At 46.9% G+C, this 18,253-nt stretch overlaps 2 protein-coding genes across 13 annotated transcripts; one reads left to right on the top strand and one right to left on the bottom strand.

Moving 5' to 3' along the window:
* Positions 1-8,509: 8,509 nt before the first annotated feature.
* On the bottom strand, positions 8,510-14,671 carry SOCS2 (suppressor of cytokine signaling 2). 7 transcript variants are annotated; one of them, XM_078337068.1, is made up of 4 exons: positions 14,457-14,671; positions 14,002-14,257; positions 11,656-12,007; positions 8,510-9,977 (listed from the first exon to the last, which is right to left on the bottom strand). In XM_078337068.1, exons 3-4 carry the CDS (start codon positions 11,792-11,794, stop codon positions 9,520-9,522), a joined length of 597 nt encoding a protein of 198 aa, XP_078193194.1. In that variant the 5' UTR covers positions 11,795-12,007; positions 14,002-14,257; positions 14,457-14,671; the 3' UTR covers positions 8,510-9,519. The 7 variants fall into 7 exon arrangements, with proteins under 7 accessions (XP_078193194.1, XP_009002617.1, XP_017831768.1 ...); XM_009004369.5 differs by lacking the exon at positions 14,002-14,257; XM_017976279.4 differs by lacking the exon at positions 14,457-14,671 and having other exon boundaries at positions 14,002-14,266.
* On the top strand, positions 10,799-18,253 carry LOC128928593 (uncharacterized). Of its 6 annotated transcripts, none has more exons than XM_078337071.1 (4): positions 10,799-10,960; positions 11,038-14,466; positions 16,932-17,076; positions 18,042-18,253. In XM_078337071.1, the coding sequence occupies exon 2, from the start codon at positions 13,572-13,574 to the stop codon at positions 14,094-14,096; it is 525 nt and encodes a 174-aa protein (XP_078193197.1). In that variant the 5' UTR covers positions 10,799-10,960; positions 11,038-13,571; the 3' UTR covers positions 14,097-14,466; positions 16,932-17,076; positions 18,042-18,253. The 6 variants fall into 6 exon arrangements, with proteins under 6 accessions (XP_078193197.1, XP_078193199.1, XP_078193198.1 ...); XM_078337073.1 differs by adding an exon at positions 15,861-15,965 and having other exon boundaries at positions 10,799-14,466; positions 16,968-17,076; XM_078337072.1 differs by adding an exon at positions 15,861-15,965 and having other exon boundaries at positions 10,799-14,466.

Raw genomic sequence — 18,253 nt, 5'->3', positions numbered from 1 at the left:
AGGTTTCCCTCCTGTTGAATAAAAATTATAGAAGGTCACTGTTTTGGACTAATGTCCTGCACCAGACCCCCAAATCTAATCTAATCAAAATGGAGTCACTCAAGCTGAGGTTTTTACCAAACTGAAACTAAGTTGTTATCTGACCTTCTGAGAAATCCAGAGAGAGATAACAGCCTAATTTCCCACGCAGGCTAGTTTCAATCAACATGATAATGAAGTTCCCTCTACTGTAATCCTTACAAAAAAGTGACCTGGAGTAACCTGATGTTAACCAATCAGTTACTTTTCTACTGTTGTATCCCTGTCCCCACCTTACAGGGAACTTAACTTTGCAAGGACCAATCTGCTCTGTGTTCTCTTTTTGCTTTCTTCAGCTCTTCTCTGGTTCTAAAACCAACCTCTTCTGCTCAGCTCTTCGGAACACTTACTCTATTTTACAGAATCAAGAGTTACCCAATTCTAGAATTGCGAATAAAGGTAATTAGGACCATTAAGAGAAATTGTTGTGATTTTGTCTTTTGACACTATTAAATCATTTAATCTATCTAAGCGTCAATCTCCTTGTCTCTCAAGTGGAGATAAAAGCAGAATCTACTTCAGAGGTTTGTTGGGAGCTTTCAATGAGGTCATACTTGTAAAGTGTCAAATGCAATGCTTTTTCCAGTCTTCTGGAAGCCCAGAGTTGGTTTGTTATAGAATGGTTGCCTCACTGTCATGCCTTGGACATAATAAATCCCATGGCCTACCCAATGCAGCTACAAACTGGATCTCTGGGGGGCTTTCAGCCGTTACCAGGCTTAATGATGTACCTCTGCTTGAGACAGCTGATTACCCCAACCCTCCTCCTTGCCTACCAAGACCAGAAATGTGCCCCTCTTTAAGACAGATCCAGGAAAACACAAATATGCAAGATGGATAGACTGGGGCAGGATCATTCATGCACCAAGATTCTTTTAATGTTACCAAAGAATCTAAGAATTTCCTTAGTATATTACAGCCTTTTTGTCTCCTTTCCTTTTTTCTTAATTGCTTGACACATGAAAATAAAGCTCAACGGCACTAATCTACTGAGAGGATCAACTGGAAATAAGAATAATCTATGTAAATGGGAAAAATTACTTGCAAAAACACATCCTATGCCCGTCATCTTCTGGGAACACATCTCTACACTAGCCAGGGAGCAGAGCAAAGACAGCTCTCCAGGTTCTTGATAATGAAACTTCATCCAAAGGGTTATGATGATCATGATGGCTGGCACACACCAGATTCCTGTTTCTCCATCACAACCACGTCCAAACTCTTTGATTATAAGGTAGTGCTCAAAGATCCATAGCTAAAAGAAAACACACAATTCTTCTAACCAGGATAAAAAACTAGACTCCAGAAGGAAGTGTATTTTCAAAATATATGAGAATACATTATGGCATAGAGGTAAAATCTATACTACAATCTAAGTGGAAACTGAGACTACAGAAATGTAGAGCCTGCCTCTCCTCTGAGCACTCCCGCCCCAGTGTGCTATTACATCTGGGCAGATGGGGAGCTACTTGGAAGGGACCAAAAATTATGAAGGCTCCAAGCTCTTCAATTTACAGATAACAGAGATTCAATGTTCGGCCCAAGGTCAGACAACCAGAAATGTACCCCAAGTTTTCCAATTCCTAGTTCAGGGTTGTGCCCACTGCACCATGACTTCTTGCTTTCCTGAGAACAGAGTCTGTGCATTACCCCAACTTGCCCAAAGTGGAAGCTGGTTCTCAAAGGAAAGCAAGCGATCTGTGCGACTCAAAGCCCCAAACTCCAGGGCAAGTAGCCAAGGAAGGAGAGTCAATGTCTGACCCCTCCCCAATCTTCTCACAAGTGACTACCTCCCTCCTACCCACCTCACACCTCACTAGTCTCCCTCACTCTGCCCTTGCTTTGTTCCAAGCCATTTTTCCAAAGGACCTCCAGAGGGATGATATAAAACACAAACCTAGTTCTGTTGTTTCTCCCCCCGCCCCATTTTAAAAAGCTGACATCTGCTTCCTACTGTCCTCAGGATAAACTCCAGGATTTTCAGCAAGGCTTGCAAGATCTGACTGATCCAAATCACCCTCAGACAGCACCTCCCACAAGCTTCACCTCTACCTCTTCTTCAACCTTTTAGCCAAAAGATCTTCCTCACTCAGCAGGTCTGAGAACTCCTTCCAACCTATCAACATTCAGACACAAGATACCTTCTTCTGGGGGTCTGTTTTCTGTAAACCCTCAAAGCAGGTCGATGGCATCCTGTCCACAAGTTAACTACACTGCCTTTAGCAATACTTTTTACAATAAGTTATTCATGTAGTTACAGCTCCTATACAATATGGCAACCTGAGATGCAGAACCTGGATTTGACTCATGACTTCCCTGCTTACTGGGCAAGATATTTTACCAAAGTTTCTGTTTCATTTGGAATAAATGAGGGTCATACATACCTCATCAGGTTGTTATGAGGATTAAATGCAATGACTAAGCAGGGTATGGGATATAGTAGACTGTTTAATAAATGTTAGTTCCCCTCCTCTCCATCACTTCTTAGTCTCTAAAAGCTCCCTCAATGAAAGAACACTTCCTACTTGTCTTTGTATTCCTGTTGAATAATACAGTAGACTTTCAATAAAAGTCTGCAGAAAGGAGAGGAGGGAGGGAAGCAGGTGAGAAAACGAGGAAGAAAAAAGTGAGAAAACTAATGAGATGAATGAATGAAGCTAGAAGGAAAAAAAGAGGCCCCTGATCTATCAGAGCTAAGAGTTGTTGTACACAACGATCGCATGAATTTTAGATTGCCCAAAATCTTCCTACCAAGAAAGTGAAAAGATAGCTACAGATACCACAGAGTCACTAGAAAAAGACACAGAATCAAGAGACGCCCTGATCCACAGTAGAGGGCAATGTGCCCAAGATAGGATTGATGCACATTAAAAAGAAAAAATAATATCTCCAATTGTTCACTCCTACTCTGCTTTAAGCACTGGGCTTGGTATAAAAGAGGCTACAAATAAACTGATCTTACCCTAATGAGGTATCTATTATTGAGGAGGACATAATACCTAGATCAGTGCTATGTTGTTAAATCAGCTATCTGGTGATGGTAAGGGGGGTGGTGTCTTAATTTATAGCGACTGCCAATTTCTGTGTTGTAATAAACCCAGCATGGCTGATTCAATCTATTAATAATTTATGCATAATGATTTAGCTCACAAAATCTCTAAGTATTTAATAATCAGCTATCAGGAGGCTCGGCACACTACTGATGCTCCACCTCCCTTACTTTTCTCTCTTAATATTTTTTTTAGCCAGTTTGTTGCATATTAACATCCCTATCACGTGATGGACAAGGAAAATAAAATGAGAGAACAGAGAAGCAGCTGACTTTTCTGTCAGTGGTTCTAGCAAAGGAGAAAGAATGGGGAGGAAGTAAAAACTATTGGTCAGATGTGTTTACAGGTTTCTATTATTCCCCATTCTCTGCCTCTTATTCCTACAGATAATTAACAGCAGATGCACTAATCAAATATGCAAAATACAAAGATACTTTCTGACTAAATATAGAATTGATGGCCACAACCCAGAAACAAAAATGAAGAGAAATAACCTATGCTGGAAAACTAAGATGGGTCAAGTTCATCAAGATGGCAGGAGGGATGTTAAAATGGGAGGTCAAACAACTTTCTCTGGGTAGAAAAAACATGGACTTTTTTCTTGTCTTTTCTTTTGTCGGGGTCCGGCACGTCTGCCGGGGGACTACCGATGTCTTGAGCCTTTGGCGCGAACACCACATTCTTTCTTTTTTTTTTTTTTTTTTTGAGACGGAGTTTCACTCTTCTTACCCAGGCTGGAGTGCAATGGCGCGATCTCGGCTCACCGCAACCTCCGCCTCCTGGGTTCAGGCAATTCTCCTGCCTCAGCCTCCTGAGTAGCTGGGATTACAGGCACGCGCCACCATGCCCAGCTAATTTTTGTATTTTTAGTAGAGACGGGGTTTCACCATATTGACCAGGATGGTCTCGATCTCTCGACCTCGTGATCCACCCGTCTCGGCCTCCCAAAGTGCTGGGATTACAGGCTTGAGCCACCGCGCCCGGCCCTTCTTTCTTTTTTTTGAGACATAGTTTCACTCCGTTGCCCAGGCTGGAGTACAGTGGCAAGATCACCACTCACAGCAACCTCCACATCCCAGGTAAAGCAATTCTCCTGCCTCAGCCTCCTGAGTAGCTGGGACTACAGGCATGCACCACCACACCTGGCTAACTTTTGTATTTTTAGTAGAAACATGGTTTCTACTAAAACGTGGTTTTGCCATTTTGGCCAGGCTGGTCTTGAACTCCCAACCTCAGGTGATCCACCCACAGCCTCCCAAAGTGCTGGGATTACAGCTGCGAGCCATCGCACCCAGCTAACATGGATTTTTCTGAATGTTAAAGATCACAGCAGCATTCTGGACCAAACACTAAATGGGAAAAAGGAAGGGAAGAGAAAAAATGCTTAGCAAAAAAAAAGAAATTTTTATCTTTAACACTGTAGGAAACTGGGGCGATGTAGAAAAATTTTATGAAGTTCTATGATAGTTTAAGTGGTGAAAAAGTCTCACCTCACCATGGCAAGGGGCCTCCTTGGGTGGCATTTATACTGAGACAGGAGAAGAAAGTGGCTGGCGATATTTCCTTCTCTCTCACTATGACTCTGGCAAGCCTTTCTCTAAGAGAGGCAAAGCCACATGAATAATATATCACAAAATACACTCCCGATTTAGGGCAAGTCAGAATGCCTATAAGTTAAGGATGTGAGTCAAAGTGAGAGTTGTCTATGAAAGCAGTTAGTTTTATCTTTATACATACATGTTTATTGAAGTAAGCCCTATTCTCTGTGGCACTTAGCTGATCCAGCCTCCCTTGCTGACAAAGCTTGGGGAGAGGTAGAAAGAATGCCAGCTCTGCTCCATGACTTCAGACACTGGAGACTCCAGGACTTTTAGAGGCCACTCTAACAATAGCTGTTACCTTTATTGCCTTAGTAATAGTTATCTGAACTCAAGCCACGCAGAGGAAAAGTTAGGAAAATCAAAAATTTGTGAAGATGAGAATATCAGAACCATGCATATGAAAAAATGAAACAGAAGTCTCACAGACTCATTCTTAAGTATAGACATATAGACGTACAGCAGAAGCAAAGGAATGAAGGGCATTTTTCATTCCGTGCAAATGAAGGTCAACTTAACGCTGAAAAAGGAAGCCGCCATACTTAAAAAATAAGTCGATTTTAAAAAACGCCCATAACAAAAGTGTGGCATTTGGGGCTGGCTACTTGCTTCACAACCTGAATGAAACCAGAGAGAGATACAAAGAGATTTAATCTTAAGGTATTCTAAATCATTCAATTACCCAACTCAAGGAGAGTATAATTATCCTGTTTCACTGGAGTATCACGCCGGAAGGGCTATGATGTTAGATGAGTCGAGGGCAATTTTATGATAGAAACGAGAGAAAGTAAGGCAGGAATTAACTATGCCACTATGTCCATGAGTGGGCAAAAGCAAAAATGGGTCCTGCTGGTAAGGATGGGAGGGTGGGCAGTCGACTGGGCATTGTGGCTGGGTGTGAGTCACATCTGGTGGAGGTAGAAATGAGATCATCAAACAACATGGATGGGAGGTTTTGGATTTTAAAACAGCAAATAGATTAGAAATGTTAAGGAGTTAAAATTAACAAAAAAAAAATGAACGTGGATCAAGACATCATGAAACCCAGCAGAGGCAGACTTCAAAATCAGGTAGAGGAGGCCAAGAACTGGAATTAGCCCACAGGGTATTCCACAGGCCTGGCTTCTGAATCCCAGCAGAAGAAAAATATGATGTTAAGAGAACTGTAGGGTTTGCAGGAGAGCAAAGAGTCTGGGCAATTTTAACAAAGGGTAGGTGTGTGCAACTTTTACAAATAGTAATCGTAAGACTAAAATATCTGCGTTTGAATCCTGACTCTGTCATTGATTGGCTGAGGTGTGTGTGTGTGTGTGTGTGTGTGTGTGCATGCAAATCTCCCAGCCCCTCTGGATCCGAAAGTCTTCCATAAAATCTATGAAATACATGATCTGAAAAGTGGCTTCAAGCTTTAAAATTCTAGGAAATTAAAAAAACTGGGAAAGGAGAATACAGAAGATTCTAAAGTAAATGAAAGGCGTACAAGAACATTGTTTTGCTCTAAAGGGTAGGAAGGGGCACTTAGAGACAGAGACTGCAGCCCAGCTGTTAGACCTAACCACAGCCGCTCAAACCCCGCCTACCCTGTGCCTAAACTCACAACCGAGAAGGGCATGGCCCGATCTCAGGACATTCCATCCCTTGGATTATGTGATGACGATGATGTCTCTGTCTCTTACTCTCCTAACAGGGTACAATTTTCTAAAAGCAGAGAAAGTCCTTCCCAAGAAAATAAACACTCTCAAACAACTGTCCCATTCTGTTACCTATTTGGATTACATAATTATTATGAAGTCAAGACCTTCCTACTGACACACGAAAAAGACCTCTCAGCTCATAAGCTAAACTGCCTTTTTCTCCACTATCCAAAGTTACAGAAAATTTCCAAGTCCCTAAAAAGCAATCACCGCTGCTCACTGTTGATGGTCATGAAAAGCTGCACTGCCTCATCTCTGCCCAGAACAGAAACTTAGGTCAAAATACTTTCAGAGTTTGGGGTTATTTAAGTTCTGTATACCATGTTCTTCAACAACAACAATAATATTAAATATCCTCACTAATGCCCTAAAGTGCTCTGCATTGAGAAAAAACACTGGATATTTTTCCAGGTTTTGCTGAGGATAATTTAGACAAGCGTATTTTTTGTTCCACCGTGTATAAAATGGGGCTACCAATAATTGGTATCTGGCATGACCAGCCACTAAGTAAAACGGGAAACCGCCTCCCCACCCACCTGCACAGCAGTCATTATGAGCTCCCTTTTCAGGTGTGTTCAGGGAAAAAACACGGCTGGGCCAGGCTGACTAGAATCCCCCAGAGCTCAGTGCTAATTAAAGTATCTATACTTTTTCCAGTGATCTGGTTGAAACAGCAATAAAAAGACCAAGCGTTCTTTTTACGGCCTGCTCTAACTTGTTTGTCTGGATCAATGTAGAAATTTTTAGCAGCAATTCGCTCTTCCCAATTCCTTTCCAGGAAAAAAAAAAAGCTAGGATATTCCTGGAATGCCTCTTGACTCACAAATCAGGAGGTGAACCTCCTATTATCATTGTACTTTGCGCATTTCATTCTTGGGAAAATTAAATGAGATAATACAAGTGCTGAGTAAGAACCTGGCTCACAATAAACTCCCTAAATAAATGATGTCAGTCATCATAAAAAACAAAATGAAAAATAATTGTCTCTGATGTTTAGCGACTTATTTGGAATACAGAAGATTGAAACATAAGGCAATAGGTTTCCTGGCGCACTCCAGAGGTGTTTGTGTCATCCTCCAGCTTTCTCATAATTAGTCACTTGCGAGCAATAACTCAGAACTCTTTCCAATTTCACCGGTACTCATGCCCCATAGCTGCCTCCCCAGGTCCTGGTAACTGAGAAATAGAGTGTTCAAAACAATGACAATAGAAATGCAAAAGACCTTTAAGAAATTCCACAAAGCCCCTTGGCACTGATCATGTAGAAGTTTTGCCAGAAAAATCAAACATTGAACACTAAACAGATGTTGTCAGTGGGAGAAAAAGGGTGAATGAAGCCCAGATCCTAAACATCCTAATGAAATCGTCATGGCCCCATCACAGATCCGACCCTGAAAGTCTAGCTTTTCTTTAAGTTTTAGGCCACAGATAAACTCTTCCTAAGGCACACCAAGCAATCTTTTGCATTTGGCTCTGCTGCTTGGATATCCATAGTATGTTTCCTGCCAGGCACAAAACCATTTTTCAACTTCTTCATGAAAATAAGGTAAGATATTCGGTAAGCAGGTTTTATTGTAATTTATAACTGAAGTTTCTCATTCACACAGGGTCCACCTTTCTGGTGACACACCATGGTATTGTAGCTATGCAGCAAATTTTTAAAGGCAGGGAAATGAATAATGTCTGGACTCCAGAAAAGATGGTACATTTATAACAGTTACACAGACTACATAGCAAAAAACAAGTGGCCACAAAACTGTATTTTTCTTTAGTATTATGCCTGCTCAACTGGCCATGTCATAATGTTTGTAATTTCTAAACCATGTTTTTGGGAACACAGAGGACATCAGTGTTACGCCTATTCAAATTGTAAAAGACCAGGCCACTTGGCAATTCCTGCAGTCTCTAAACCATGCTTTCTAAATTGCCAACGGGGCAAGTGCAGCCGATAACTTTAGAGAAGGGCAAGTAATGTTCTACCTCTTATGGAATATTTGGCTTATTTCACTTGACATAAGTTTTGATGGCAATCCTCTATTACCATGCAAGTGTACGTTCTCTAGAACTCAAAGTAATTAAGTGCAACTTGTAGAAATCAGGTTTTTTTATTTAATACATTCTAATCAAATAGTAACAGCAGTAAATAAACACTTTGAAAAACAGGCAGGTATCCCCCTGTATCTGGAAGAAAATTAAGTCAAAATATTCTACACAGTAGAAGGGAGACAACTGTTTATGTCCATGGTTAGACAATTCAAGGACAACCTGGAAATTTCTAAAGCCATTTCCAAAAAATCAATGGCAACAGGTTGGGACACAGCTATTTCAAAGGGTGAAGTGCCTATACCTACATTGGTTTTTATTAACAGGGATTGAGTTGCACCTGTATAGCATGACATTCTTGTCTTTAGCCTTAAAGGAAAAGAGAAAGTCTTTTCCATTTGCACCAGTTTGAAATATTTCAAATAAGGCTCCCTTAAAATGGATTACTACAGTACTCATTCACAGGAGAGTTCATACATGTAGTAAAAAGACAAATACAGGACTTCATGGTCACTTTTTTTGGTTGATTTGGTTAATTGCATAAAGTGGGATAAATACACATATAATCTGTTTAACAAAACTAGGTACATCAGAATGCAAAATATAAAATGCCCAAAAGAGACTCTGATCAGCAGGCACATCAAATTGCAGTGAAGCCTGTATCAGCTTGGTTCCTCCAACTTCTTCAGTATTCCTCTGAGGAGCTCTTTCTCTCCTACTGGAGCCTAGACCTTTGACCTAACAGAAAGGAACCTAAGAAGGCAAGGCATTCTGATAAAACGCGCCTGGGGCCTTTACATGGGACATTTTATTTTTAATCTAAAAAGATCTACTGGTCTTGGTCAGCCTTAGGAAGGGAAGCATCACTCAGGTAATGTATTTGGAGGAACTTTAAACACCTAGCTACCTCTTACACGCATTTAAATTAGATTAGCTTCAGCCGTTCTTAGAAAGCATTCCATATAGTTATCCAGAGCACTCAAGTTTTGGTTCTCTTTTACATAGCTGCATTCGGAGATAACTCTGTGTGAGACATGTTTAAAAAAAGAGAAACACTTATACCTGGAATTTATATTCTTCCAAGTAATCTTTTAGTCTTGTTGGTAAAGGCAATCCCCAGATGGCACCAGTACATTTGTTAATGGTGAGCCTACAGAGATGCTGCAGAGATGGTGCTGACGTGTAGAGAGGTTTGGTCAGATAAAGGTGAACAGTGCCGTTCCGGGGGGCTTCTGGACCTGTCCGCTTATCCTTGCACATCTGAACATAGTAGTCGATCAGATGAACCACACTGTCAAACTGTTTAAGCTTGGACTTGACACATACGATAGAGTCCAATCTGAATTTCCCGTCTTGGTATTCGATTCGAAGATTAGTTGGTCCAGCTGATGTTTTAACAGATATTGTTAGTAGGTAGTCTGAATGCGAGCTATCTCTAATCAAGAAAGTTCCTTCTGGTGCCTCTTTTAATTTCTCTTTGGCTTCATTAACAGTCATACTTCCCCAGTACCATCCTGGGGTTTTGTTCAAAAGAAAAAGAAAAGAGGGTAAAACAGTTATTATAATAATTTTTAGAACAGAGCAAGTAATTGGCAATAATTTTTTAGCTCTAAAAAACAAAGATGTGTGAGTGACAGTTTACCAAGGGCCACCACAAATACTTTCGGTAGGAATTTAATAAAAATTTTGGTCCATTTTACGAACACAAACGGCAAGCCAGTTTTCTTTCTTTCTTTTGTAAAAAATAACTTTCAGAAGCTCTTCTTAAAATGTTCTTCTAATGAACCAAAAGAACATTTGCAGCATGCCACACTGGCTGATGAAGCATGATACTTTTAACTCTGTCAGTAAAATAAAGATGTAAGTAAATTAGAAATACATCAGAAGTTAGAAATAAAAGCCATGCCTTTTAAAAAGTGAAAACTCCAGCTCCTGTAATTCAGCTGGAATAAAAACAGAAGGAACTTTTTTGGATGGTTGGTGCCTCCCCCAAAAAAAGAATCTGCAGAGTCTGCTGTGAACAGCCTGCTCTGTAGAAAGCCCTCTGTGTACTTGTTGTAAAAGCACAGCTCTAGTACAATAGCTACTGTTCGCTGCTTTATGACTACCTTATCAGTCACTGAGAAATGGGAAGTCTCAAATGATAATTACTACTTCAAATGTACAATCTTCCCTAAACTCTTTTGGATTTGCCCTAATCCAAATCCAATCACAACCATTGGTCTCCCCTGCATTCTTGATTTCATTTGTCTGCACCATATTCCCGGCCCATGCTGCTTTCTAAGGAGGCTCAAAGATCGTTTATATTTAAGAAATCTGAACATCTGTGCTCCCCACACCCCCACCATTACCAGGATACTTGCAATCCGCCGGTGCCTCCCCTGGGAGGGAAAGCCCGAGTCCCACAGGGAAAGACTGAGAGACCGCAATCGCAGGCGAGGGAGTTTTTCCCTCTCCCTCCCCATGTTGCTACCAAAATTTCAACTGTGCCACAACTGTAAGCTTTTAGGATACGGATCTGAAAAGCCCGAATGATTTGCCAGATACTTTACCTTTTTTTTTTTCTTTTTACAGATGCTGAGAGAGGACAGCGTGCCGCGCAAATTGCGTGACTGCACTTGAAACCTGCAGTCCCCTGGGCGCGCTGACCCTGAAAGCCGCGCTCGGCGGGGGCTTTGCAGCCTGTTCTCCACGCCCAGGCAGCCGCCCTTGCGGCGGTGTCAGTCCCTGAACTTGGCCGCCAAGATCCTGGGCTGCAGTGGCAGCTCCGCCCGGGAGCCGGATGCCGCGGGGCCTGCGGGGCCCGTGGCGCCCACTTGCTGATTGCACCCCGCGCAAAGGGAGGCGCTGGACGCTTTCCCCGGCTGGGGTTCGAGCCCGAGCCGCCTAACCCTGAGCCGCTGCGGAAAATAATAAAGCTTCCAGAGTGCTAAGAAGCTAGTTCCAAGAAGCCCCTTCCGAGCTCTGTGCTCCGCCAGGCCTGAGTCCCTGGAGAACCACTTTCCTTACACATTCCCAAGGACCCAGGACCCTGCAAGCATGCTCTCCGCGGTCCCCCACCCTGGAGCGAAGACTGGAAGCAAGGCAACGTATTTCCCTGTTACTCTTAGCTTCCCACCTCGGCCCGCTTCCTAGCTGCGTCTTTGGGGAGGCGCCCCCTCCCGCACGTGTCGCGGCTGGTCGGCTCCCTACCTGTCTGACCGAGCTCTCGCAGGGCCTTCGCCAGACGCGCCGCCTCCGGGGATGGCTCCTCCGCCGACCCCGCGGTCCCCCACTGACTCCGCGTCCCTTCTCCGCCATTCCCGGAGGGCTCGAGGCACCGCAGGGTCATGGGAGAAGGGTCACCGCGGCAAAGACAGGTGGTCGCCCGAGCTGGGGTCAGAGAAGCGTTCGCGTCTTTCCTGGAAGTCAGTGCGAATCCCAAAAGGAGTCCCTCCGGGGTGTCCGAAATGGTGACAGAGAGGGAAGGGATGGGGTTCTTTCTCCCCAGGTCCCAGAGGACGGATGACAAAGTCCCTCGCAGACGCGGTCACCCACTGATTGCCTACAAAGAGAAAGCGGGAGGTTGGGTCAGTCCAAACTGGACCCCTGCGGCTAGGTGGGGGTGGGGAAATAGACGTGGAAAATCCCAGGGACTCCTCCGCCTCTACGTTCCTGCACCGTTTAACCCCAAGTCCAGTTAGCGCCCTGGCCCAGCTCTAAAGAAAGGATAAAGAGAGCAGGATCCAAGACACAAAGTTGGCTAAGGAGGTGGGGGGCGGAGGTCAGGATAAGGGTGAACAGGATGTCTTCCCGCCCAGGGCCACTCCCTGAAATCAAAGACTAGTGGCCTAGGAAGGGCAAATAGTCACCTGCAGATCTAGTGGGAATAGGCCCTCGTCAAGGACAAGTCGAGAAAATTTTAAAGAGCAGGAGACCTTCCCCAAATTGGCATTCCCGTCTCACACCTGGGCAGCCCGAAGGCCTCCGGGAAGAAGCACCCACACAAACTTGGTTCTCTGCCCTAAAGCACCGGGGGAACACCGAGGCACAAACCCTGGGTGCAGAGGTGGGGGAACTGCCGCATCCCTGCCCGGGAGGCTCCTCGATCCCCTCCCCCCACTTCCCGGTGCCCGCTTGGGCGGAGGTGGGGGCGCCGCGGCGGTGGTTCCCGGAGTAGGATGGCAGCGGCAGCTCTCGCAGCCGCCGGCGCTGTCGAGGAATCGGCCCGAGCGCGCAGCCCTCGCAGAGCTCCGAGCCGAGGCGGGGGCCGAACGGGCGGTAGCGAGCGCTGCGGGAAGTGCAAACCACCAACGCGGCGCTCTTACCTCGACTTTCGCCGCAGCCGCCGCCGCCGCCTCTGCGCCAGGCAGCTTCCTCAGTGGACATGGGGAGGGGGGAGCCGGGAGGGGCCCGGGAGAGGAGGGGCGTCTGCCCTTGTTTCCCCCGTTAACGTTTAATTTGGGAACGAGATGCCCGGGGATGCGACCAGCCCCGCGCTCGGCGGCGGCGGCCCTAGTTCTGCGCTCAGAGGGCACACAAAAGCCCGGAGGATCATTGCCGCGACCCCCTCCCCCACCGCACGGCGACGCCCCCTCCGGGCTGGGACACCCCCACCCTGGGACTGTAGCCGGGTTTCCCTCCGGCTGCGACCCGGGAGGTGGGAAGGAGAGGGGGAGGAAGGAGCGAGGGCGGGAAGCAGGCCGGTGGGGAGGAGCGGGAGATCAGGTTATTAGAAGGATTATTAATTTGAATGGCAGTTTAGGGAAAATTTAAAAAAAGAAACTCCAGACACTTCCAGACGCCGAGAAGGGACCGGAGAAAGCTGGCAGTAACGCCAGGCCGCCGGGCAGAGCCGCGGCTCAGACTCTCTCCCCCGCGCTCCGAGCTGCAGAAGCCCAGGCCGACCGCCGCTCGCACTGCCCGCTGCTCCCCAGCGCACGCGGCCGCGCCCCGCCGCCCTCCCCGGCAATTCTCCTCGGGGCGGAGCCTTCAGGCCCCCCCTCCACCAGTACCTGCCGCGGGCTCCCGAGCTGCGGGCAGGGGGGATCCTAAGGCGGTGCGCCCGGGGCACCGGAGCGCACTGTCCGCGGCCCACGGGGTGAGGGTGGCTGCGGGCGAGAGGGCTCATGCTTCAGGGGAAGCCCAAGACCCGCCAGCCGCAACGGCGGCGACAAGACTTGGCAAGAGTTAAACGTCGGTCCCAGGAGCTGCCAGTGCGCGCGACTTCCCAGCCCGACGCGCCTCCCTCGCTCCACGCCTCCCTCCCCAGCCGGCGTTCTCCTCACGCCCCACCCGGCTGCTGCGGAGGCCGCTTTCCAGGAACTTTCCAGGAATCGGCCTCACGTGACCGCGGGCCCCGCTGCCTCTTTAAAGAGGCGCGGGCGCAATACAGAGGCTTTAGGAAAGACCGGCTGAGAGCGCTCTGGTGCAGGGTGGGCGGTGTGCACGCCGGAGTCTGCGGGCCTCTGGCCCCACACCCCGCGGTGCTCCGGGGCAAAGTGGAAAAGTCCCCGGCCACAGCCAACCCCGTTTCGGCGGCCGGAGCCTGCCCCCTACCCGGGCCAGCTGAGAGCTGGGGTTCAGGGAAGTATAGTCGTCCGGCCTGCCACGGGGGATGGGCTTCTCTAAACAGTCCGAAGGCGCCCCCTTGACGCGACCCTCCTGGCCGCTCATTTGGGGGGTGGGTGCAGGAGCGACCGTGGGTCCTCGGAAACTGGCCTCTCTGTCTCTAAGACACACTGATGGCACCGGGACCTCCTGCTTGGCCCGGTGCTCACGGCCGGGGACCGGCGGCGGTCCCCTTGATGCGGTCCTGGAAGGCAGAGAGCAGGAGAGCAGCGCCTCCTTAAGTGGCGCCGGCCGTCCTTAGTCCCCTCCCCCTGGCGCCCCGGCTGGTAGTGATCCGCACCCACCCAGCTCCTCCCTTCCTCCTTTCCTCCGCTGTAACGTCTCCGGTAGACCCGGCGGCCCGCCCCGCTCACCTGCGCCGACTGCCAAGGGGGCGCCCTTACCTGCGCGCCGGTAAGGGGCTGGGTGACGGGCCTCCGTTCTCGCAGTCAGGAGAGCGTTTCTGCCATTCCCTGCAGGGCTGGCGCCCCAGGGCCGGGAATTCCGAAGGTTCCTGGCACCTCTACCTTACCTGGGATTCTCACCTCCCACCTCGTTGGAGGCCACCTGGCCTTAATGGAAACTCATCTCCTTGTCTGCGCACCCACCCCCGAAGTGTGACCTACTTGAAATGTGACCTACTTAAAAAAAAAATTAACAATCACAGGAAAACCGGATCCAAAATTTCGATAAACATTTTTCTTTGAAATACTATTCTATTGCATCACTGCTCAAAAGCTTGAAAGGTCAATGGCCACTTTTAGATGAAGCCGTGGCTGTGGGAAGTTGGGCGAGGAAGTGGGAGGGGTGGGAGGGAGGTGCGGCTTCCAAACCTTGCCTGGTGCCCCCCCTGCCGGCTCTGGGAGGAAACGTGAACCAGCTCCTAACCTTGGGGTCTGGAGCCGGGGACCAGTAGTTTTTTCAGTAATTTTCCTGCAATTCAGTAGGTAACTCTATGCACATAAGTTGGTGAGTCGGGGAGGGGGGCATTTCCCAGCTAACAAAGAGCTTTGTTAAATCTGGGGCCGTGTGCACGTAATCATGTTTCGTTTTTTAGAAAGAGCCTTTGATAGTATGGGCGGAGCTAACTGAACCCTAAAGTCCTCTACGAGGTAGTTGAAGAATTTTGCACAAGGCACTTACTCTCTTTGGACCTCTGGCCCTTTTTATAACATGAAGGGCTAGACTCCGGTTCTGGGTGAGGGACTGGGATAAATGAACAGTCAGATTCCATGTGAAGCCTGTGTACAGTCTAAGGCCCCAAGCCTTTAAGAAACACTATGTCTACTAGGGTTAACTCCCCTCTAAATTATCCTAATATGGCTTCTTTTTCTTTGGTGGAGAATCCTAGAAGAAGGGTGTACCCACACTTTAGCTTAAATAAAAAGGTATTTATTCCAAAAATTGGGTTGCAGGGGAAGAGAAGGGGACTGGACCGAGTCTTGCTTTACCACCCAGGCTGGAGTTCAGTGGGGTGATCTCAGCTCACTGCAGCCTTGGCCTCCTGAGTTCGAGTGATTCTCCTGCCTCAGCCTCCGGAGTAGCTGGGATTTCAGGTGCCAGCCATCACGCCCGGCTAATTTTTGTATTTTTAGTAATGATGGGTTTTCACCCTATTGGCCAGGCTGGTCTTGAACTCCTGGGCTCAACAGATGCTCCCGCCTCAGCCTCTCAATGTGCTCCGGCCCTAACATTTGTATAAAGTAAATTTAATATCTATTTGGTTGTGGGTTGAAACAAATCTTCCAGGAACTCCTTTTTTATGTGCTCCTGTTGCCTCGGCACATGCTCTTCTTCCCTCTTTCTAGAATGCTCCAACCCTGATGGCTGCGTCACACTTGATTAAAAGAATCCTGGCTGGAGGCTGGGCATGGTGGCTCATACCTGTAATCCCAGCTCTTTGGGAGATCAAGGTGGGTGGATCATTTGAGGTCGGGAGTTCAAGACCAGCCTGGCCAGCATAGTAAGGACCCTATCTCTACTAAAAATACAAAAATTAGCGAGGTGTGGTGGTGTGCGCCTGTAATCCCAGCTACAAAGGAGGCTGAGGCAGGAGAATGACTTAAACCTGAGAGGTGGAGGTTGCAGTGAGCCAAGATTGTGCCTCTGTACTCCATCCTAGGGAACAGAGCCAGGCCGTCTCAAAAAAAAATCTTAGCCAGGTGCAGTGGCTCACACTTGTAATCCCCCAGCACTTTGGGAGGCCAAGGCAGGTGATTCACTTGCGGTCAGGAGTTCGAGACCAGCCTAGCCAACATTGTGAAACCCTGTCTCTACTAAAAATACAAAAATTAGCCGGGCGTGATGGCATGAGCCTGTAATCCCAGCTACTTGGGAGGCTGAGGCAGGTAAATCGCTTGAACCCGGGAGGTGGAGATTGCAGTGAGCCCAGATGGAGCCCCTGTACTCTCCAGCCTGGGTGGCAGAGGGAGACTCTGTCTCAAAAAAAAAAAAAAAAAAAAAGAATCCTAATAGCCACTTGCAAGGTCCTACGCAAGGTCCTACAAGACCAGGTTCTATTTACCTCTCTGACCTCATTTCCTCCTGCTCTGTTCCTTGATCACTCTGTTCAAGTTACACTGGACTCCTTGCTAATTCTAGAACTGATTAGCCTTGCCCCTGCTTCAGTCTCTTTGTATTTACTGTCTCCTCTACCTTTCATGATCTTCTTTTAGATAGCTGCAAGGTTTGCTCCCTCACTTTCTCAAATATTTATTTAATGCCACTTTTTTCGTGAGACTTTGCCTGTTCCCTGACTCCGAATTGACCCTCCCCCTGCACATTTTTCTCTCCTCTCTGCTCTAGTTTTTTCCTTAATCGTGATCACCATCTAACCTAGTTTATGTCTTCTTTCTCCAACTCACTATCTTTCTTCCTAGCTCTGCTTCATGGATTTGTACTTGCATTGTTCACAGCTGTACTTTAGCACCTTGAATAGTTCCTACCATGCAGTAGGGATCCAATATAATCATTGAATGGATGGATGGATGAATGAATGAGCGCATTAGCACCATGGCTTTAAAGGTAAGCTGCCCAGGTATGAATCCTCACTCTGCCACCACTTGCTACATATGTGATTTTTGGCAAATTATATAGCCTTTTATGGAGACGATCATGGTAGCTACCTTACAGGGCTGTTGTGAGAATTAAGCGAGATAATCTATGAAAAGTATGAAAGGCGCTTTGGAACTTAGCAATTAATAACAATTAGCCGTTATTTCAACTATCATCCTCTTAATCTCAGTAAGTTTGGATTTTTCCCTCTATGGATAAGATTGGCTTACATTTGCTTATGTAAAATTCAATGATCAACTTCACCCCCACTAAACCTCCCGTCCTGTGCCTTCCAGAGAACTTCATGTAGTTGGTTCCCTGGAGCACCCCTTTGGCTTTAAAATTTATGGGTATCCAAAGTGATTCCATTTGTCCCTGGATTTTCAGACCATATCTGTTTAGTAGGCAGGTTCATGGCTGCAGTGATGAACAGTTTTTCTCCATGAGGAGGAAAAGAAGATTTTCACAAAGCTGGAGCATTTCCTCCACTGCCTGCACTGAGGAGTTGCCAAGGCTTGAAAATCTTCTCTGTGTGCCAAACCAGAACTGGACATTTCTGGTTTTGCAGTGCAGACATTCTAATACTGGAATTGACAAATGCTCCACACTGAGCTGCTGCCAAATTGTCAGGAGGGTTTTTCAGTGTTTGTTTGGGGGAGAGGGGAACAATAGGATGGCCTTTGGCAATTGTGTCTGACACACCTATGGGCAGAAGGTAGGCTTTAAGTGTCCACCATCTCTTCCTTTTTGAGTTTGCCATCTCCCTACCTCCACCACACACACAGCACCCTAGAGACTCCCTGTGATCCTGGGATGCACTCATTGAAGAGTGGGTGACCCAGGTGAGCCAATGGGAGTGCCTCGAGCTCTTGGATATAGAGGTTTGTCCAGTATCACAAGTCCAGTAGAACCAACAAGATTATTTTTCTTTTCAGGATTTGACGGAGCTGCTACAAGAAAAGCAGGCTCTCCCCTTCTGAAATGATGAGTGGTAATTACCATGCAGGTCAACTTTTCCACCACTTAGAGGGAGCCTGGCAAAGAACAAAGGCAACAGAGAAGAAAGCAGAGCTGAGGCTGAGAAGGAGAAATTCCTGAGTGCTTGAATCCCACATGCCTGAAAATAAACCACACTTGGGCTTCTCAA

Source organism: Callithrix jacchus, chromosome 9 (assembly GCF_049354715.1).
Source record: "Callithrix jacchus isolate 240 chromosome 9, calJac240_pri, whole genome shotgun sequence".
NCBI classification, from domain to species: Eukaryota; Metazoa; Chordata; class Mammalia; order Primates; family Cebidae; genus Callithrix; species Callithrix jacchus.
This window is presented reverse-complemented; position numbering and strand designations above follow the sequence as displayed.

Excerpts from the sequence above, each read along its gene's own strand:
- LOC128928593 (XM_078337071.1), top strand. The coding sequence starts at position 13,572 with ATGCTTCAGGGGAAGCCCAAGACCCGCCAGCCGCAACGGCGGCGACAA.
- SOCS2 (XM_078337068.1), bottom strand. The coding sequence starts at position 11,794 with ATGACCCTGCGGTGCCTCGAGCCCTCCGGGAATGGCGGAGAAGGGACG. Across the intron at positions 9,978-11,655 it reads GCGAGAGCTCGGTCAGACAG|GATGGTACTGGGGAAGTATG; the intron begins GTAGGGAGCCGA and ends ACAAAACCCCAG.